Here is a 23,347-nt window from a genome sequence, read left to right as displayed (position 1 = left end):
AAATTATGCCCATGTTCGTATAATGGGACATCTCCCATCTTACCTTTACGAAAAGACGAACGCTGGATAGCCTCATCTTTTATGCATATATGCTAATAACCGCAGATATGGCGCTAATGATGAGCATATCCGATGACTGCTGTGGATTAGACTGCTATTGTAAATGTAAATCGTGCCAGTTTCTGTGACTGGTTGCAGTGTGTTGCCACTGATATGTATTTTGTAAAGTAAATCTTTAGAGTCATCTGTGCAGACTGTTCGTTCTGCGTTTATTTAACGCTCATTGTCTTTAAACCAACTTAAAACATCGTTTAATCCAAATGAATGTATACTGTATACTTCTCTTTATTCTCATAGGCTAGTTGTATTGGCCTTTTTTATTGAGATAAACTGATTTTATGTTTTTCATTAAATCTGTCTTTATATTTGTTATCTAACACAACTTGTAGCAACTATCGTCTGATGAGCTGTTCCTTTAAGGAACAATACAAGGAACCGGTTTCATTGTTTTCTGACCCATGAAAACATGTATTTCCTCTAACACAAAGGCAAGACCCAGTAAAGGGTAAAATAGGATTTTCCAAGTTTGCTGTAATTTTATCATTGATACATATTGCATTTCGTTACATATAATACCCCCCCCCCCCCCACACACACACACACACACACTTGAGTATAGCTACAATTTGACAGTTTTATATTGAAATGGACCACTTTTAAACTTAACAACAGGTCCGTCTCTATACCTAAACAGTGACATTTAGTTGATCATTGGGGTGAATAATAATGGTAGACCTATCCTTATTGATATTGGCATATTATAACAATTTTCCATAATGTTCATGGTCATTTGGTAACTATTTTCTTAAATTACTTAGGCTATATATAAAATAAACCTTTATAAATGTAGGCTATATGTGTACTAGCCTTATCCACCTAATAAAGTCCTAATCCACTTTATTTTGTGTATTCATTTTTGTTCAAACGTGAAGTGGAAGTCACTTTGCGATAGAGAAACACGCACTTCTCCTTCACTTCTCTGAAATTAGCTGTAGCACACGCACACACACACACACACACACACACACACACACACACACACACACACACACACACACACACACACACACACACACACACACACACACACACACACACACACACACACACACACACACACACACACACACACACACACACACACACACACACACACACACACAAGCAGCTCCCCATATTGCTTTTAACCAATCATCGTTCTTCTTACTCTCGCTCAAACCACTGTCTAGCCAATCATCGTCTTCGTTCTTTGTGAGGCAGCAGTGGCGGTAATGTTATGGAGTTTTCTCCCCTGCTCATCACCAGTGGCACATAGGAAACCCCAGGCCTACTGGAAGCGCTAGATTTACCGACAATAAAACATCAGCATTCAAGTGGTGGTGGTAAATAATATCCGTTTAGTCCTGCATGAGAGCCAAAGAGAGCATCGAAACATGGTGGTTCTCAAAATTAGAGACCAGGTGAGTGATGTGTGAAACAGCTAGCCGAGTTAGGCTAACAAGTGCTAACACGCTAGTGAACTACCCAGAAACCTTACAGACGATTAGACTGTACAAAGTCATTTAACTAAAACCGAGAATGGGATTGAAGAAGTGATACTCAGTGCTACAAGTGAATAAGCACGAAACGTAGTATTTAGGTATTTGTCATCCCGTACAGTAGGAATGTGGCTAATAGTTGCTAAGCTAAATGTCCGCGAGCCTCGATATTAGTATTACGGATCATGACTGATGAAGTGTACACTTTATGTCTTCAATAATCTACTAAATGTAATTCATAAATCGCTCTTCGGTTTAATAGTTATCTTAAGGCTCAGTCAACAGTTGGTCTCATGAGGGCAGAGGGTTGACATCTCGTTGTACTACTCCTGGCTATGAAAATGCACAGCTATCAGAGATTATAGTGGCTTGATTATGTAGCTTTATTAATAGGGTTGATAATAAGTTGAAGGTCTTTTAAAGATTGATCACTTTAACGTCATTCTGCGTTGGCTTACAACTTTGCAGGGTGCACGACAGGTGTATGGTTGCCTATCAATGATGTACAAATCCAGTCATGCACAGCAGTTAAAAAAATAATTAAAATGTGGTGATTTGGGTTTTGCAGTTGATGTTTTACACTTATGTTACGTAAACTTTATTGGCTTTTGAATGAGTGGTGACTAGTATAAGCACATTCAAGATGTTGAATATTTTGGACATTTTGACCTTTCTAGTGATGAGACTGCCAAAGAGGCTTTATTTAATTACTGACGTCATAGATTTCACCTGTCACACTACTTTGTCCTGCAGGATATCTATCTATTTTTACATTATTACATTACTGTTCTTGTATTAGTGATTTTACATTAATGTAATTCCTGGTTTTCTTTGGAATAACGCAGCCATTATGTACTCGATGGATGCTTAGCAGTGCTCAACATTAAGGATTTTTGCTTCCGGCCCAATGGTTTCGGTTTTCACTTGTCCTGTCTTAAAAGGATGTTACAACACCAGCATTTTGATACCAGGGAAATTTCACAATTCTCAATTCAATTCAATTCACAATTTCGATACAACAGCAAAAACCTTACGTAATTTTATAAAGTTCAAACATTAGATACAGCAGATTCGATTTCTTTCTCCACTGTTTATGTTCACTTATAACATAGCCAACTGTTTACAAATATACTCGGCAAGACTTGCATTTGGAATATTTTATGTGTATTTGTCTGTTCAAGTGTGATAAGACACAAAAGAGAACCCATTTTGTGTACCAAATTGAGTTCTCTTTAGCACCTGAATGAATTGAAATCGATTGGACGTTGAAATTGGCGAGACCAAAAAGCACATGCATATAATAAACTTCCGGGACAATTCCCTCAGCTGCCCGTCAAACATTTCTTATTGTTGAGCCCTGCTTCTGCGCTTACAGTGTATTCCAGGTGTTCTCTGGGAGTCGAACCAATGACCTTGGCATTACTAGTTCCATGTTCTCCCTGTCGACCTCCAGGAACAGGAGATTTCAGCATTGGGTTGTTAGTGTTTGTACATGTGTTGTGCACATGTGTTTCTCTGGTTAGAGGATGTGGAGATAGCGAAGAGCTCATCTCCATGGCGATGGCATTAACTAGAGGAGCTTGTTAAAGGAGACAGAACACGATCGCAGTGCTTGAATAGAAGTTTAAAACCCTGTATGCATCCAGTTGAGCACAGGCCACATGTGACAAATAGAGCCTTGTCTCAGCTTAGAGCCACTAAAGGAGGCTTTTCAAACGAAGCTTTCTTCAAGCACAAGTGCTTTCTTGTTATGTTCTCACGACGCTCAGTGTGAGCCTGTCCTTCCACTGACAACCTGAACTGAGACTAACTGGATTTAGATGAGCAAGTGAAGATCTGGGTAGATGAACTCTACATATTGTTGATTTGTGTGCTACATATTGTGTTGATAGAGACGTAAATGTGTCAATCAACAGCGTTTTTTTGTTGTGCTTTTTTATACATATCCATTATATTATCTAATATGACCTCAGATTTACGAAACTTCTCAACCACCTGTATATTGCTCATAAAAAGAACATGTTAATGTTCATTTTAAATGCCGTGCTGATGTTGTTATTCTCAAAAGTAGTGCATGGTGTGAAACCTGAGGCAAATGAACAATTGGCTCTTATCAGAATTTTCTGCGTCTCATTTCACAACTCTCAAGAATGTGTGACTGAACACTTCCTGTAACTCGGGCATAGTGCACATACTTCCCATGAGTCACACTGCATGCTCTGCAGGAGATGCGGAAGACACGTGAATTGTTCTAAACCCACCTTTTTTCTTTCTGAAAGTGATGATAGAGATAAAGTATGGAATACTTATGGCCACGTACACACTGCAGCTAAATTCAGTGCCGCGGTTGGCAAGTGATGTAATCAGTTTGCGGCTTAACACCGGTAACACTGAGTATCGCAGGAAGCCTAATATGCATCAGAGATGTTTCTCTCTTAATGTGCAGTGAAAGTGGTTCTCATTCATGGTGTCAGATCTTGCTATGAAAAAACAGAGAACAAGAAGCCCATAAAACAACGAAATAAAAAAATGTTTTATGCTGAAAATAATACAAAAATATCTCGACCCACACCTGCTCACTTTAATAACTCCATAAATGTAATCGCTCTATGAGCCAAGCTTAAACAATAAGCCCAAAAATGCGTATAGCCTGATAAGTGGACATGGCCAAGTCAACCCTGCGAGAGCGTGCTCTGTGAAGCAGCCTTTACAAGCATAAGCAAAACACTACGCCTCTGTCGACTGTGCTAGTGTGCTTTAGTTAAAATTGTTAAACACACGTTTTTTTATCACTGTATATTACTTTGGTCATGATAGCAGATACTGAACAGGCGAGACGCTATATATGGTGTCAATCATCGCAGTTTCGTGAGCGAGTCGCTTTCCATACACACAGAACGATAATTTAGGGGTCTCACTCCCGCAGTTAATGGCCCCGAAACTTTACAGTGTGTACTATATGGTAAAGCTGGAGATGGAGATGGAAAGGAGTCTGCAGAGGAGAACTGGTGTCATCTTTTTCTCTTTGTATTTGGCTCCTCCTATCACTGACATTTTTTTGGATTTGTTTGTTTGTTAAAGCTGGCTAAATATTTATTGATGAACACAAAATGACCAGTTGCACAAGCTTCGCTGCTGGGAGGAACAGTGGTGTCCAGCTTGAACAGTCATGCCGATTTGGAGCAGATTTGCCTTGTCTGCACCATCTGCTCTCTCCACACTAGTGGAGACCATCATATTTTGCATCCATCTTTCAATTAATGAAGAACATTTTTGAATTTATCATTTTGAGGTTTCTCGCTGGTTAGGATTCACTGCTGGTGTTTAATCCCATTTAACTAATATTAGGGTGTGTGTCTCCCCCCCCCCCCCCCCCCCCCCCATTAAGTGGATATTTGACTGCTTAATCTTGAAAAATTAAGATTCTTCAAACGGTTTCATCCATGTTAAATGTACAATTTCTTGGAATAAGGATCTGCTCGTGGTTTTGATTAACCTTTGATTAATCAAAGTTGATTTTGGTTTAGTTTGTGGAGGTGTGGATTTGAAATATTGTGTGTGTGGTGGCAGTTTTTGATCCCAGTTTTTGAAGTTATTAATATAATTATCATTTTTAGATGACTGTTATTGACACCTAATAGAGCAAAGCTACTCTCAAGTCATGATTTAAAAGTACAATTAATTACATTTCTGGTTTTCAATGTGTCGATATGTGGTTCTGGCAGAGATGTGTCGTTGATTTTTGTCAATCAAATTTACATTTATTAGAGAGACAAATTTTTATATAATTTTGAGATCCTCATTACAAAAACAAAAGGGACTCATAAAATAGCTAACCAACACTAATCGTAATATACAATGGCAGGTTTATTAGGCAACGAGATTAGGAGGCTTTGAGGCAAGCTAGAGAAGAGGAGAAATGCAGAGGTAATGAAAACATTGTTGGGGAGCAATTCTTTGTTAAAATGAAATTGCAAAGTATCTACAAATAGGGGGAATTCTTCTTTCCAAACAACTTAAAAATCATACTTAATCAAATAGTATACAATTTAAAAATATATATTTTAGTGGCAGAGTTAAGTCTGCATGGGGACAAGTTCCAAATTGTGAAATTCTATGAGGAAATATTATTTAGAGACAACCTTTAACGCTATTATAATCTATCCTTTAAAGCTTGAATGTTTGTCAACTAGAAAGAAAGCATGTTTTCTTTAAAATCATTGTAAGGGAAAGAAAATGGACTGATTGAAGAATCACCCATTAGTGCCAATTTGCACTGCAGCTCAAAAAGACGAGGCGAGGCTGGTTTTATTTAGAATCATTCTGGCCCTTGAGGATGCACTTACATAAGCAATACACATGCAGTCTCATGACAACACTACCTCAAGGTGTTGTTGCTTCGGTTTGCTGTCGGAAGTCTTTGGGGGGGGAGATGCAACCATGTTTATTCAGTTGTTGCAAATACAATCTCAGACTCACTCTGCATTTAAGTTCACCCCTCAGGACACAAGCAAAATGTCACGATTCAGACTAGGCCATGTTTCTCACTGTCAGTTGTGTAACTTGATGTTTCTCTGTCTGTCTTTCAGCCTGCCCTGCTAAAAGCTATTTTCAATGTTGATCCGGATGAAGTACGCTCTCTCATTTTCAAAAAAGAGGATGTGAATGTACAAGTAAGATTTTAACCTGTAAAAAAAAATAAAATAATCATGACCAGATTGCTTAATTGAACCTCCACGTTTTTTTAACTGACTCAATTGAGATTTAAGAACTCTCTTTATTTCTTTCAGGACAATGAGAAAAGGACACCACTGCACGCAGCTGCTTACCTAGGAGATGCTGAAATTATAGAGCTCTTAATTTTATCAGGTAAATGCACCTGAAATATTCATCACGATGAAATGCATTTCCTGAAGCTTCTAGTATCTTCTCCCTTTGATTCCAGGTGTCTTCAGATCAGATGTGGCTTTGATGTATTGTTATACTGTTATTCATTAATCTCTTGTTGTTTCAATGTTTTTTTTTGTGGTGTAGGGGCGAGGGTGAATGCCAAAGACAACAAATGGCTGACTCCTCTTCACCGCGCAGTGGCATCCTGCAGTGAGGTACTACAAACACAGAGCCGTTCGACAATCTATACGTGTAAAACAATCTCGCGTTTGGATCCTTTAGAATTTGCAAAAACTACTTCCTGAAGAGTAGGATTGTCACAATACCAAAATATCAGTAGTGCATAACAGGGTTGTTATAGTTAACTGAAACTAAAAGTGTATTTAAAATGTTTTGTTGTTGTTTAAAATAAAATAAACTACGGATGCACCGATACCACTTTTTCAAGAACGAGTCCGATACCGATACTTTAATTTTTGGTACTCGCCGATACCTTATGAGCGATACCTGTATATTCACGGCATTTTTAATTTTTAAATGTATAATGGTAGAGACACCAAAATAATATAAATCATATTAGTTGGCTTTCCTTCAGTTATTTTCATGCTTAATTAAGCCTGCTAAAATGCGTTGTATGAGCTTTTGTTACTTTCAGTCTTCATTCTATTGCTCTATCATATTTTATCTTTTATTTAATAGTACAGCATATATTTAGAGCTGCTCCAGCAGGGCTCAGTGCTGAGGATTGGGTCAGTGGTTCAAATGTTTAGACACCAGTGAAATATCAATTCTTTATTCCAATTTTGATACTACAACAAAAACTACAGTAATCAATCAAATGTGAAAAAACACTGCATATTCATTACTGAATAAATGAAATATAGATGGATATTTTTGTAAAGTTAAAAAGGGTAGCCCATTTAGTCAAGAGCAGCGAGTAATTTATTTGTCCTTTGTTTGATTAACATTAAAACACAGCAGCAGGTTTATTAGACTGCTGCCCCTTTAAGACCGAACGCACAGACTCCTTTTAAATATACTGTCTATGTTCATTTGAATTCGTCAGTACAAGCAAGAGATGTGAAAGACAATTCAATTCAGTATTCGTGCGCTGAGACGCCGGTTTTCGGGGTGGATACGCTTTGGATGTTTGCGTTCTTGCGAACTTTTTGACTTGCACACGTCCTGTAATGTAGGAAATCACTCGTTATACATAAATCAGGTAACAGTTCATGTTTTACTTGGATACACAATTTAGTTTTAATCCAAATAACACGTGCTGAGTGAACGATCAGCAATCGAAAGCATTCAACAGAAGTGCTCTCTCTCTCTTTCACTCTCGTCAGTTAACGTTAATAAGCTACATGCCTCGTTTCACTTTCTTTGCCATTGACATCCGACTGAACTACTGTACAAACTTTCCACTGACGTCTGTTTAAAGGGATGCACTCGAGAAGCTTGCGTGTCTGTGCCGCTACGCGCTCAATCCACTGAGCGTTTTTCTCTTATCAGCTCACGCACCACAGCTATGTGTTACTATATTTCGTTTAATATTCCACTAATAAGATACATTTACTTCATAGACAGCCGCCTTTTTTTATCTCCATTATACTCTGTTGTCCGTGGTGTTTCGTTGTCTGGACACAAGTGTACAAACGCTGCCTGGTATCGGTTGTTTGTATCGGAGCATTTTTACGAGTACATGAGCTCAGTATCGGGCCCAATCGGTGAAGCCTTAAAATAAACACTAGTTTAATAAAATATTGAAATAAGTGAAATAAAATATTACAAAACGTATTTTATTTCAGCCTTTTTTAAGTTAGTTTAACTTAATGTACTGAAATAACTATAGGTGAAGTTTAAAAAAAGTAAAAAACACGCAACAAAATGACTAAAATGTTAAAATTAAAATGCAAAAATAAATATAAAAACTATCAAATATCATTCTGATATTCTGACAATTCTGATATAAATTTTGGCATCGCAGTTGAAACTATTCTAAACTATTTTGAAACTAACAAAATATTATATTTAAAAAGTTAAATTAATTAACATTTTACAAATAAAAACAATAAAATATAGCCTACATGATTAATTAAATAATTGAATCTAGTAATTATCAAAGTAAACGGTAACATTTACGATTACAATCATAAAGAATAAGAAAACTAACGGATACAATAGGTGCCTTGCCCTACGGGCATGGCCCCTAATAAAAACAGTAGAACAAAGATATAAGTGAGCTAAACACTGCTGTAAGAAATCTGAAACTTCAAGCATACAAAACGATTTATTTTGACACGCGTCCAGTCTTCGTTTTTTGCCACTGTTCTTGTTTTTATTTTTGCTCTCGACATTTAGCAGTGCAAAAATACCAGTATTTTTGACTTGAGCTCATGCCAGTAAATTGGCTAATTGTTACTTGACAAAATAAGGCAAAGAAAAGTAATGTTTCAGATTATTGATCTGCCTCTTCGTGTAACCTTGTGTGTTGCAGGAGGCAGTGCAGGTTTTGTTGAAGCACTCTGCTGATGTAAACGCTCGAGATAAGAACTGGCAGACCCCTCTACATGTGGCCGCTGCTAACAAAGCGGTTCGCTGCGCTGAGGCGTTGGTGCCGCTGCTTAGCAACGTTAATGTATCCGATCGGGCTGGACGAACCGCCCTGCACCACGCTGCCTTCAGTGGCCACCTGGAGGTCAGTGAAGAAGCATTTGCATATGTGTGGGTTTGTTGAAATTATGGTTCAGAATTCATTAAGAGCTTGAGGTAAAATTGAGAGATGAATATTTTAACATTATATAAATTGAGGGTTTTTTTACACTGCAGATGTATTGTTTAATTAATGTCCTCCCTGTGTAAAGTATGCATGTTTTTCTTCTTTTTTTTCAGATGGTGCGGTTACTGCTATCCAGGGGAGCTAATATAAATGCGTTTGATAAGAAGGACAGAAGGGCGATCCACTGGGCGGCATACATGGGTGAGACAGAGCAATGTTTGTTTTCCAGTCCTTTTCAAAACCATATGTGGGATCTATAAATTGAAAACCCATTGAAATCCTCAACTCATAATATTTCCTGTATCTCAGGTCACATGGAGGTCGTGAAACTGCTGGTGTCGCACGGCGCTGAGGTGACGTGTAAGGATAAAAAAGCTTACACACCCCTCCACGCTGCGGCGTCCAGCGGGATGATCAGTGTAGTGAAATATCTGCTGGATTTGGGAGTGGATGTGAGTGTTAACCTTTCACAAAATCATTGTCTTAAAATAAATGTTTACTATGGATAATATTGATAATATATAGATTTTGCTGCCGATATTGAAAACACATTAGTGGTCGATGGCGGTATTTATAAAACGATTTAGTTTAATTGAAGAAAAATTAAACATGCTGCAATTAAATGTAATGTTTTAAAATTTATAATTTTACATATTCACTTAAAATTAAAATAAGTATAAATTAAAAATAATTTAAAAAAAATAATTTAATATAATAAAACATTTTTTTAACTTGAAACTATAAAGAATAAACCTGTCAGATTCAAGTATTTATACTTTAGATAGCAGCTCTTTGATTCTGTGATCCTAGTATTTTTCACACATAAAGAAATTGTAGAAAAAAAAGTAAATACTAGGGAAGGAATTAAATACTAGAGATGTACCAATTGCAATTTTCTTAAATTTTTCTTTTGCCGATTGCGATTTTCTTTCTAAGACCTATTATTGACAGTATATGCAAACAAAAATCTACTTTTCTTCAATGCAAAATGTAATTTATTGTTAAAAAAACACAAGTAAAAAAAACAAAAACAATAAGAACAAATAAACAAATTGCATATGTAAAATACATTTCCGTATGTAAAATAAATGTGCATATGCCTGCCTCCAAAGCAAGATATCAAAGAATATTTATACATCACTAATGCCATTCAGTCAGTGACTTAAATTAATTTCTGCAAATCATTTCTTTTTCAGTTTTTATTTTTTATTTTATTTTGGCAGTGCACAATTTTATTTTTGATTTTCATTGGTCCAGTCAAAAGTGGCAGTTAGTTTGATTGACAAGAACATAATAAAATGCACAAATGGGATTTGCTTTCACACTGGCATTTGTGGTCTCGGCACTGGGTGATTTGGTCCAAGTATGTTTCAGAGGGCATTATGCTCACTTTTTCATGCAGAGACCCACTTTAAAGGCACTAAGAAAGTAGCCTGCTGTGCATTTGAAAAAAAAAGAAGCATATATAGCTAATTGGGTTACACACCGCAATGCTTAAATTGGTTGCACACCTGTGTTTAGTTTCATTCAGTAGCACATTCTATTAGACACGTTTGTAATTAAACTCTTCTGAAAGCCTGCGCAGTTTAAAGTAGGGCTGTTATGAGGCATCTGCGTAATCGATGACGTTGATTTGCGACAATGCGTCTCACTGCATGTTCACACAAAAGAAGACTCCTTAACTCACGGAGACAGAGAAATGATTTGCACCCACAGCAGCTTCAGTGGATCTTCAGATGCAGCTCAAGCGTACTCTACACTTGCTTACAAAACATTTAGATTATCTAGTAGTTTCAAAATGGCTGATAGATGAACTCACCCCTTGATTGGTGTCATCTTTGGTATTGTTGCTATGGTTGTCGTAGTTAGAATGCGGTTTTGACTTCAACTGTTCGTTCATACAGATATGTATTCAAGAAGCTACTTTAATCTGCTGAATGAACAAAATATTTCAAGACTCACACCTGTAAGCAAATACTGCTGGCAATCCCGAACAGTGACTGAATGCAGCCATCATCATTTGTATTACTGATAGATGTCTTTTCATTCTTGGCAGTTATTAGAATTTTTTGGATAAAACATTGAAAATTGAATGCCAGTTTACAAGTTACGGTTATTATTTTAATCAATTAATCAGAAAATTATTTATACATTTATTAACAGTAAAATAAATCGATAGATTGCAGTGTGAATGTTGTGTACCTGATCATTTAAACTTGCTTGCAGATGAATGAGCCAAACGCATATGGGAACACTCCTCTGCATGTGGCATGCTACAACGGTCAGGATGTGGTGGTGAACGAGCTGATCGAGTGTGGCGCGAATGTGAACCAGGTTAATGAGAAGGGTTTCGCACCCCTGCACTTCACCGCAGCCTCACGGCACGGAGCGCTCTGCCTTGAGCTGCTTGTGGGCAATGGAGCTGATGTCAATATCAAGGTAGAGCCTCTATTAGGGCTTCACACGTATGACAAAAATCACCACTGGATTTGTTTAGATTAATATATTAGCTGAAGAAAAAACAGGTATGACTGATTATTTATCATTGTTTTCTCCTTGTACAGAGTAAGGACGGTAAGACCCCTCTACATATGACCGCAATCCACGGGAGGTTCTCAAGATCTCAGGCGATTATTCAGAATGGTGAGTCTTCATTTTTCTGTGTTCCATTATTAAAACCTGCAGTATCTGACTGCGTCAAATTTGTCTGTTTCGTGTAGGTGCTGAGATAGACTGTGAAGATAAGAACGGGAACACTCCTCTGCACATCGCAGCTCGATACGGACACGAGCTTCTCATCAACACACTGATCACTAATGGAGCTGATACAGCCAAGTATGAATTCACATTCCCCATGCGCTTGTTAATTACTGAACTTAACAGCTTTGTTACATTTGTGCACTAACTGTTGACATAGATGTAGGCAGGAATTAATTATATGTCGTCTTTGGAAATCCCAAGAATGATGTAATTGATCCCACATGCATACACACAGTGAGATGCTCCTGGCTTTCTGATTGTAACATTTGCTCTTTTTCATTTAGGAGGGGAGTTCATGGCATGTTTCCACTGCATTTGGCTGCTCTCAGCGGCTTCTCTGACTGCTGCCGGAAGCTGCTGTCATCTGGTAAGACACTTTCTGTGCATGGATTACAATATTTGTTCTTTTATAATAGTCTGCTCTTTTCAATATAAAGATGAACTGAATGGGTCTCTGTTTTCTAGGCTTTGATATAGACACCCCTGATGACTTTGGAAGGACCTGTTTACATGCTGCTGCTGCTGGCGGGTGAGTTTCTTTTAGATTTTATGGTCAATGACATGATGCAATGTTTTTCATTGGTCCAAATCTTTGTATTTAGAATTTATTCATAATTTTTTTTTTTTTTTTTTTTATAATACTACATGATAAATAGAATACTTCAAATATACCCACTGGTGTATTTAGCTATTGTTAACAAGAATGTATTTCAAGAATATATTTAAGTATAAAAAATGATGAGATGAGAAAGTATCATTAAAGGTGCATAGCGCAAGATTGTGAGTTTTTGCAGAACTATGCCACCTCTGGTGGCAAGCGAAACTGCAGCCAGAGATGTGCACGCACTAGACAAAAGTTTTCTTTTTTTTCATCTTACGTGGAGTTTGCGTTGGTGTTTGAAATTAACTATAAGCAGGTCTCTTACAATCCATCTTCTACGGAGAATGCCGGCGAATACACAAACCTGCCAGACATAGCTATGTGAGCGTGCTGTGACGCATGACGTCACGCCCAGTCTAAAATTCCGGCCCGAATCCCTCTTATTAATTTTACTTTACAGGATTATAGAGACAATCTCAGTGATCAGAGAAGGGCTCATTCAGCCCATCAGGCAATTGTTTAAGCATGTATGGGTTAGAAAACGGGTATTTTTTTACATGAAAAGTTGCTTAATGCACCTTTAATTGAACCCTTACCCACCGATCAAACTATATAAAGCTATTATCGGCTGATAACGATTGGTGCCCGATCAACCCAAGCACCCTTATTTTTTTTAAGGCATAAATGTCTGGGGTAGACAAATCTCCTGATATCAATAAAAAAAACACTTTAAAAGAATAAAAAATTTGAAAAAACTTAGTTTTGCATCTTTTTTATTATTATTGTTACTTAGAAAAAATATTTGGACAAATAATATTTATAATACAAAGTAATAGTTTAACAAAATTGCTTCGTATTAATATTTTAAAAACTTTGTCTTGTGGTGCGACCAACATGGAGAAAAACGTAAATCATAAAATTATATCATAAAGACCCTCATGACTGTGTGCCAAGGTCAATAAGTTTCCTAAAATACCAGATAATTTGACCTTTTTATGGTAAGGCAAGGTTAGTTCAGGTTGTAAAATGCCATGTGGTGTAACTCCCCCCAAAAACTAATGGTATTTATAAAGTATATTAATAAATAAAACATTTTTGTCAAGTTTCAAATTTGTACACTGATGTAAGGAAACACACAGGGTGCAAGGAACATGTTTTAAAAATATAAATAAAATAAATTAATGATGGCTACACCACACATAGTTCACTTTAAAGTCATTAAATTGAAACTTTCTTGACATTTTCAACTAGACTAAATATTTCTTATTGTGAATACTTTTTGTTGTGGTTGTGATTAACCAACCTAGTGTAACCCATTTAATGTTTATTCACGCAGTTTGAGCATGTATTACAGGATTTAATGAAACATGTTTTCCGCTGCAGGAACCTTGAGTGTCTGAATCTTCTCCTCAACACGGGGGCAGATTTCAATAGGAAGGACAGTTTTGGAAGGTGTGTTTACTTGTACACTACCAGTGTCATCCATTATGCTAATGAGTTTTTGATTCTGGGGCTTGAGAAATTATTCTCTTCTTTAGGACACCTTTGCACTATGCAGCTGCAAACTGCAACTACCAGTGCCTGTTTGCTTTGGTGGGTTCAGGAGCCAATGTCAATGAGCTGGACAAGAGGGGCTGCACCCCCCTCCACTACGCCGCTGCTTCTGACGCAGATGGAAAGTGAGTTACCATATGCACTATGGTTGAGTTGGATGGGTGATTTCAAAGCAAATGAATTTACCAGTCTCTCTCATTCCCTCCCTAGGTGCCTGGAATATTTGCTGAGGAATGATGCTAACCCAGGGATCCGAGACAATCAGGGCTACAATGCAGTGCATTACGCCTCTGCTTATGGACACCGCCTGTGTCTGGAGCTGGTGAGACGACTTAAAATCACGTGATAGGTCTATGCTTTTAATATTTTCAACTTACTGTATTTCTGTCCTCTTTATTAGATTGCTAGTGAAACTCCTTTAGATGTGGTAAGTACTATGACACTCAACATTAAAGATCATCACTGCCCTTAAGTGATCAGACCTAATTAAATCTGATGTGTCTTGTCTTGAAGTTAATGGAAACCTCAGGGACAGACATCCTAAATGACTCTGATGTACGTGCTCCTGTGAGCCCACTCCACCTGGCTGTGAGTACAATCTCCATCTGTTTGTTCAACAAATGTTGGGAAACATTTACATTTTCTTGCCTTCTTGCTGGGGTTCATCTCAGATTATATGTAATGGTTGTCCTCAGGCATATCATGGACATCACCAGGCTCTTGAGGTATTGGTTCAGTCTCTGCTGGACCTGGATGTGAGAACAGCACAAGGGCACACGCCGCTGGACCTGGCTGCCTTCAAAGGCCATGTTGAATGTGTGGATGTGCTCATCAACCAGGGGGCTTCCATCCTGGTGAAAGACTACACGCTCAAACGCACCCCCATCCACGCCGCTGGTATGTTATACAAAGAGTAATTAGATAGCATGAAGTTCAGTTATCCCCATAATTTGTGACGGTTTACCAAAGACAATCAATTGTGTATCTTAACGGTTAACCATATTTTGAGAAAAATCGTAATCTAATTTTGTCTCCAAACATGAATGCATATATGCTGAAATTAAACTTTTTTTATGATTTGATCTGTTTTATATATTTGTATCATTACTCTAAGGATTAAGAGGATAGCAATTAATATGAATTAATATTTATTTATTTAGCATTTAATATGCAAAAAAATTAAATACTTGTTATCTTTTTAATGTTTTTAAATATAAATTTTACAAAAAACCTTTTGAACAAAGAAAAATGTCCATATTTAAAACTTTATCGACTAAAATAACTAGCTTACGGCAGACGGCCTACTCAATGCGACTTATGCCAAAAGAGTAACACTTCATGAGGAATGATGTGGGAGTAGCAGAGGCTTTGACGCTTCTCACGGTACAAACAAACAGGATTGGGCAACCACTTTCGTCATTACGTTGTGCGTCAAGGTCAAGTGTTACTCTTTTGGCGTAAGTCGACTTGCGTAGGCCGTCTGCTGGAAGCTGGTTATTTTAGTCGATAAAGTTTTAAAGTTGGATATTTTTCCTACACGAACGCATCGCTTCACTTCAGAAGGCCTTTATTAACCCGCCGTAGCCGTTTCGAGCATGGATAGATAGACTTTGATGGACTTGCAAAAAAATATACCCATTGACATTATAAGGCTTTGAAAGAGCCAGGACATTTTTTTAATATAAATCCGATTGTGTTCGTCTGAAAGAAGAATGTCATATACACCTAGGATGGCTTCAGGGTGAGTAAATAATGGGCTAATTTTCATTTTTGGGTAAACTATCTCTTTAAGGCATTTAATGATAGAAATGAATGATTGCATATATGCTGAAATAATTTTGAACTTTTTTTTTCAACTCTAAAATTACATTTTACTCCAATCGCTAAAAATATTTGGAAACAGAAAATGTTCAGATCCATTGACAAAGCTGTTTATAGATTCTTGACACAAGGCATACACAAGGTCGATGTTGTTGGCAGATTTATCATCCTGGCCAATATACATCGATCTATCGCTAACCTCAGAGGGATTTAACCTGTTACTGTATATGTATGGACATAAATACTCATGACACGTGTATTTGTGCCTATTCTCTTGCCTTGCAGCCACAAATGGTCACTCTGAATGTCTCCGTTTGCTCATCGGAAATGCTGACCTGCAGAGTGCAGTGGACATCCAGGATGGGATTGGCCAGTAAGTACATTAAACATTACAAAAAGTACACAAGAAACATTAATTTTCATGTTCTTCTTGTAGAAGTCAATGGAAATTACAGATATATTCATATACGTGATTCTCAGGACTCCTCTGATGCTGTCAGTCCTGGGCGGACACACAGACTGTGTTTACTCCCTTATTAATAAAGGAGCCAATGTTGATGCCAAAGACAAGTGGGGCCGCACTGCTCTGCACAGAGGGGTAAATCGCAACTCATTGCACTAGAAGTATTTCTACAGGCACTGGCTCTCACCTCTGCTAGTGCTTCCTGTCGTGGCTCATGGATGTGTGTGTTGTTCCAACCAGGCGGTGACGGGCCATGAGGAGTGTGTAGAGGCTCTGCTGCAGCACAGTGCCAGTTTCATGGTACGGGACTGTAGGGGGCGCTCTCCAGTGCACCTTGCGGCCGCCTGTGGCCATGTTGGGGTTCTGGGGGGCCTTCTGCATGCTGCCCAGTCAGTAGAGACCATTCCTGTCATCACTGACCACCAGGGCTACACGCCCCTTCACTGGGCCTGTTACAACGGTGAATAAACACACTTGCCAGTCACAGATGGATACACCATACCTGTCTAAAGGCCTGCTCACACCAAGTCTGATGAAACTTAATGCAGGGTTCCCACAAGTCAAGGAAATATCAGGGAATTTAAGAATGGGAATTTCCATCTGTTTGGATTTCCATCATCTGTTTAGAGGCTCAGGAAGCTGAATCCTCTTTTTGAACTACATTCAGACTTCAGGTTGTTAGCCATTTTTAGAGACTAATAGATAAGCATAATTATTGAAATCTCATTTTAAGAAAAACAACCTCGCATTCAAAGGATGCCTCTTTAGCAAGGCATATAATAATAATAATAAATAAATATAATCATATATATTATATATAATCTGTATAATAATAATAAATTATAAAATATTATGTAGTAATCATAATCTTATAGGACAGGGCATGGAAAGTCATTGGTCAAAATGTGTGGGAACCCTGTAAATGACAGTTTCGTTTTCTGCAAAATGTTTAAATCAGAATGAAAGCATGAAATGGTCTGAGATTTCACTTGCATTAATCTGAAACAGCCCATATTTTATACATGTGTATATATAGTTGGCAGTGAAGACCAATATCAATGGTCTGATTTGTTGTGACTAGACCCTAAAAAAGGTCAAACCACTATAATCACAAAATATTATCGCTGTCACATGTTCACTAGACAGAGTCTGTCATTATTCCTATTTGAACGGGACTAGTTTGAGTTGCAATTCTTATCACTCGACGCCTGTGATTTCTTTTACCGATTCGGACGGGACTGACATCTCCATGTTTATTACAGAGATGGGAGTGCGTGTTTTCTAGACGTGGGTGATGGGCGTGCGTGCATCACGTATAACATATGTCTTTTAATTTATTATTTGTTAATATAATTTAAATTTATTATAAAAACCCTATTTAAGTCAACTTCACAAGTTTTTTTGCAGCGGCTGCTTATAGTAAACTTGCATAAGTGAGTATCTTACTCTTACCTGACATTGATATTAAAATGGGCAGTCTTCACAGTTTCCACGATTTGGCTCTATTTATTGATTGTATATGTTATTTTTTCCTTCGGAGACCATCCATATTGAAATAAAAGCATGCCAAAGATTGTTGCAGAAATGGTAGCTCCGCAATCACAGTCATTCACATTCTGACAGGATTAGATTTCTTGGAATTCTTGAAATTTTGAATTTTTACAGAGGTGTGAGGAAAAACAATGACTTGGCAGATTGGGTCAGGATTAAAATCACAAAGTACGTCTGTGAAACGTGAATTTTTCTAACGTCCTCCTGGAAAACTAGTCCCGTCCGAATAGGGCTATTGAGGGATTATTTTTTTTATCAGGAGTCAGATAAACCGTTGTTACATCATATTCTCTCTCTGCAGGTCATGACACTTGTGTTGAAGTGTTGCTGGAGCAGGAGTTATTTCATAAGACTGAGGGGAACACGTTTAGCCCCCTTCACTGCGCTGTGTAAGTGGATTTGGTTTGGTGTGTGTGTGTGTTAGAAGGGCAAGTATTGAAGCTCTGTTTTTTTTATGACCTTCAGTATAAATGACAATGAAGGAGCAGCTGAGATGTTGATAGAAACACTTAGTCCTGCCATCGTCAATTCAACTGATTCCAAAAACAGGTACCACTCATACTTCTCTGTATTCATTCTTAAATCAGGTAAGATTAATATGGCCTATGCTACTTTCATTTCTTTCTTTCGTTTCTTTAATGAAAATCAAGGGTGTGCAAACAAGTATTATTAACAAAAACTAAATGCTTATAAAAATAGTTTTTGTCAATTGGAATAAAGCTGAAATAAAATGGAAATATTAGATTGCAATTTTTTTTAATGTTTTATGATGATAAATAATCATGTTAAATTGTTATTATTTACCATCTTTTGTTGTGGTTGAGGTCCAGGCTGTAATTGTTGTTCTCTCTGCAACAGGACCCCTCTTCACGCTGCAGCATTCACAGATCACGTGGAGTGTCTGCAGCTCCTGCTGGGTCATAACGCACAGGTGAACTGTGTGGATGCTGGAGGCAAAACCCCACTCATGATGGCTGCAGAGAACGGCCAGACCAATGCCGTCGGTAGGAGTTTGACACTCAAATCTCATGTTTTTTTCGTTTACAGTTAACTGAGTTTGTGTTTGGTTTTGATGTCTGTCTGTGTTTGGCAGAGGTGTTAGTGAGCAGTGCAAAAGCAGATCTCACGCTACAGGATGCCAACAAAAACACTGCTCTCCATCTGGCCTGCAGTAAGGTAAGAAACTGTTCTGTTATGTCTTTATTTCTGTAGAAGTTGTTTTTGCGTTCTGCATTGAGCTCAAGCAATGGGACATTGCATCTAGTATAGATTTGGTGATTCTCTCCTATCTGTTACTCACACTATTGATTTTCATTTGCTCTCTATAGGGTCATGAAACCAGTGCCTTGTTGATCTTGGAGAAGATCACTGACAGAAACCTCATCAACTCCACCAACGCAGCTTTACAAACGTACGGTCAACACGTAGAAATGATGCACCAATGTACCAAAATATATTAACGGGATGGGTTTTTCCCCCCGTATTTTCTGACCTTAAAAGTATGACCCACGTGAATTGATTAAATCCAAGAAAAAAGTTGTTGGGGTGGTGGCTGGTTACTGTATGATGATTGAAATCACGAAATGGCCTTAAACGATTACTAAAACTGCTAAATGTTACTTTTTCTAATACTTTTATTTTATGCATGGATTGCTTCTCACGGCGGTGCACGAGCTTGTGGCGCCATCTGTGGGACACTATTAACATTTTAAGCCAGGGTTTCAAAGCGCCAAACGCGTTACTCACCAGTTGCCCGGTAACTTCTTAATGAATTTTGACAATATTCCGCCAAAATAAAAGCTGACAAATATATGCATCTCTTGATGAAAACATTTTTTTGTGATGTTATTTCCATCAAGAAGTGCATACATTTTTGGTTGAAGATCTTGAAATGACAATGCAAGAGTCCAGCACTCTGTAAAGTCTCCTTCAGCACATTCCAAAGACTCTCAATGAATTAAAGGTCTGGACTGCCAATTCATGTGTGAAAATGATTCTTCATGCTCCCTCCCAATCATTCTTTCACAATTTGAGCCTGATGAATCTTGACATTGTCATCCTGGAATATGGCCATGATGTGTCTTCCTACATGGTTGTTTAAGAAATGAAAAGCTACACACTCTTATCAATTAGGAATGATCATAGAAGAATCATATGCCAAACATATAACATGCTAGAAACATGATAATCAATAATGTTTGTTAAGTATTTGCCTATTTAAATCCAAACAGCAAATTATTATTATTATTATTATTAATAATAATTATTATTCATTTATTTTTTAGTTGGGCATTGTAAATTGTATTATAATGTAATGTATTATTATGATTATCATAAATACTCAATTTGTTTTATTCAGTATGTATATGCGTTGTATTTGTTCAAATCGTATGTATTATTGCGATACTAAGATAATTCTTTATTAATTAAAAAAAATTAAGAATAATAATTGCCTTTAGCTGATCACATGCCTGATTAAAGATTAAGCCTAATATTAAGTTCTCATTTTCCAGGCCCCTGCATGTTGCTGCCAGGAATGGCTTGACTGTGGTTGTCCAAGAACTACTAGCTAAGGGTGCTAGTGTGCTAGCCGTGGATGAAAATGGTAAATGCTGATGATTTATAACCTTATCATAATCATGACTAGAGTTGTTAATAAATATTATGCTTAGAAATGTGCAAAAAGTTGGTGATCCTTTTACGTACATACACATATTACCATTGAAAAATGTTGGAATCAGTAAGATTTTATTCATTATAATACTTTTATTCATCAAGGGTATCTATTAAATAGATCAGAAGTAACAGAAATATTTTGCACCAGATCAGCATATTAGAAAGATTTCTGAAATATCATGTGACACTGTAACAAAAGTAATATTGCTGAAAATTCATGTGCTTTGCCATCACATGAATAAATTATATTTTAAAACATTTATTGTAAATTGTAATATTTGGCAGTATTGCTGTTTTTACTGCATTTTTTGTAAAAGCAGCCTTGTTGATCATAAACTACTTTCAGAAACATAAAATCTTACTGACCCTAAACGTTTGAGTGGTGCTGTGTGTATATGTTTTTAGATATTTCTTTGTATATGTAAATTTTATAACCTTTTTCCCCTCTTTTTGTTAGTAACCAATAGAATTTTGTAAATCATGGAAATTTAAAAATCAAGAAATTATGGTATTTTGGTTGCAGGGTTTACAGATACATAAAACAAAACTTTTATATAATAATATTTGTATAATTTAATTTATCCGTACGTTATATTGGAAAATATTTTTTTAATCATTAGTATGAGCCCAAATTTCAGCATTGTCGCATCCCTAATTCTCACATGGCAGTTTTGTTTACCATAATAGCATAAAACCATTCTGAAGACTCTTCTCTCATTTCTCTGAAAGGCTACACTCCAGCCCTGGCTTGTGCTCCTAACAAAGACGTGGCAGATTGCCTGGCGCTAATCCTGGCCACCATGATGCCAGTGTCTCCCGGCGGAGGTGCGGTGCCCAGTCTCACGTTCAGTGCCATCAATCACTACACCAGCCCCACTAAAAGCGTCACGTTCGACAGTCTGCCCATGCTCCGCTCCGAACACAGCTCCTATTGCAGTTTCAACAGCATCGGCCGCCACGACGGCTTCTACAAGGACGACGAGCTAAACGACTCTGACTCAGAGACTTACTGAGGTGGAGGAAAGGAGAGGCTCACATCTTGTCTTAATTTACCCAGCGGCCGGCCACTCCGCAGAGCCTTAACTCTCTACACACACGCACACACACAAATACACGTGTATATGAGGCGCAGCAGGCTGGCGCTCCCAGCCCCTTTATCCATCAGCTCAACCTCTGCCAGCACATCTTGCCCTACACAAAAGTAATGGATAAATGGGCGGACCTCCCGACATGGCAATAACGAGACAAGAATCAGCAGCCTGGGACCAACATTTGCACGGGCAGTTTGACACTGTCACAGTGCATCTGAGATTCAGATCGTGAGAGAAGATTTGAATCAGTCCCTCACAAAAGACTGGAATATTTGTGATGCTTTCAACAGTTTCAAGTCAGTGTGCACTTCTGAATCGATCATTTACAACTTGGGTAAAGAAATGATTTATTTTTTAAAATCCGATTTTAATACGTGTCAATTTCTCTGTCCCTCTGAGGGGGAAAAAAAAATAATAATCACAGCGTTTCAATAGTTTCAAAACCGCAAGGGCAAAATCGAGGACATGAACATCAGCGTTGTCGTGCTTCTGGCCACAAGCATGAGTGATGTTTAAAAGCTAACTGTCTCCATCTTCAGTTTTAGGATAAATTATTCTTTTTATCTATGGTATTTATTTTTACTTTCCATATTTCATCATCATTTTGTGCCTTCATAAATTACTGTATGGAGGGAAGGGGCAGCTTGTGAGAACAAATCTACGATGCACAAGAAGTTCAACACTACGTCTGTGAAAAGCACTGAAAATGAACGGGCAAACAGCTCCCAGCATGCTTTGCTCCAGGATGAGGAACACTGTGTAAACCAATGGTAGAACAGCATTTGATCTCTTTGTATGTTGATATATGAATATAAATATATATTATATTTTTTCTGGCTCTTATTAACATGATGTTTTGGGCATGTATGCTCGCTTTGATTTAGCAAATGAAACCACTCGATCCTTCTTTGATGGCCTGTCAGAAAACCTGTGTTTGTCTCTTTACAAGCTTTGATTTTGGAATGATTGAAACTGGAAATCTGTTTAAAACAGCTTCACGGCTGAGAGGGGGTCAGCAGGTTTCTGTTAGCTTTCCTGTCCTTTTTTTTGTGGAAAAAGGAGAGTGATTGGTGCAGTCGATGGCCACTGCTGTCCCTCTACTCAGAACAAGAGATTCCTGTATATTTTATGGTTGTTTAAATAAATAAATGAGTTCAGTAATTTGATTTTTTTTTTTTTTTTGTCAAACATTTAAAGAGGACCTATTGTTTTTTTTTACATTTTCAACTATTGTGTAATGTTGCTGTTTGAGCATGAAAAATGCCTGCAAAGTTAAATGTCCACTCCAAAGTGTTATTCTCTATATCAGTTCGGCTCAGCACTGTTTCTTATCTCCCTGGAACGCCTCAATTTGAGTTTCCTTCTGGGAATGTACGCATCACAATATTTCTTGTTTAAGCAAAAAAGGGGTGGAGGCCTGCTTAAAACTTGCATTAATAGTGTGTTTAGCATGTTAAGCTCACGGTTATGGTAAGGATGTGACGTTTCCGAAACACGCTCAAAGAGGTTGACCAGTCAGAACACTGGCCCATCCGACCAATCGGAGCACATTGTGCTTTTCAT

General features: G+C 37.6%; 1 protein-coding gene across 1 annotated transcript; it reads left to right on the top strand.

Annotated features, from left to right (window-relative positions):
* The first annotated feature begins 1,269 nt into the window (after positions 1-1,269).
* ankrd28b (ankyrin repeat domain 28b) lies at positions 1,270-22,978 on the top strand. Its single transcript, XM_079626655.1, has 28 exons — positions 1,270-1,520; positions 6,188-6,271; positions 6,389-6,467; positions 6,633-6,703; positions 8,986-9,186; positions 9,381-9,468; positions 9,577-9,719; positions 11,494-11,706; positions 11,832-11,910; positions 11,988-12,102; positions 12,312-12,394; positions 12,493-12,556; positions 14,012-14,080; positions 14,167-14,307; positions 14,393-14,504; positions 14,583-14,609; positions 14,696-14,770; positions 14,878-15,079; positions 16,289-16,376; positions 16,484-16,601; positions 16,707-16,926; positions 18,319-18,406; positions 18,483-18,566; positions 18,876-19,021; positions 19,111-19,193; positions 19,346-19,428; positions 20,531-20,622; positions 21,423-22,978. The coding sequence occupies exons 1-28, from the start codon at positions 1,494-1,496 to the stop codon at positions 21,704-21,706; spliced, it is 3,159 nt and encodes a 1,052-aa protein (XP_079482781.1). The 5' UTR covers positions 1,270-1,493; the 3' UTR covers positions 21,707-22,978.
* The last annotated feature ends 369 nt before the right edge of the window (positions 22,979-23,347 follow it).

The sequence above is a fragment of the Phoxinus phoxinus genome, assembly GCF_949152265.1.
Source record: "Phoxinus phoxinus genome assembly, chromosome: 10".
Classification (NCBI taxonomy): domain Eukaryota; kingdom Metazoa; phylum Chordata; class Actinopteri; order Cypriniformes; family Leuciscidae; genus Phoxinus; species Phoxinus phoxinus.
The sequence above is the reverse complement of the archived record's forward strand: the minus strand, read 5'-3'. Positions and strand labels throughout refer to the sequence as shown.

Bases quoted from the DNA above. Each gene is read 5' to 3' on its own strand.
- ankrd28b (XM_079626655.1), top strand. From the start codon at position 1,494: ATGGTGGTTCTCAAAATTAGAGACCAG. The intron at 11,707-11,831 runs GTAGAGCCTCTA...CTCCTTGTACAG, and splicing joins GAGCTGATGTCAATATCAAG to AGTAAGGACGGTAAGACCCC. The intron at 19,194-19,345 runs GTAAGAAACTGT...TGCTCTCTATAG, and splicing joins TCCATCTGGCCTGCAGTAAG to GGTCATGAAACCAGTGCCTT.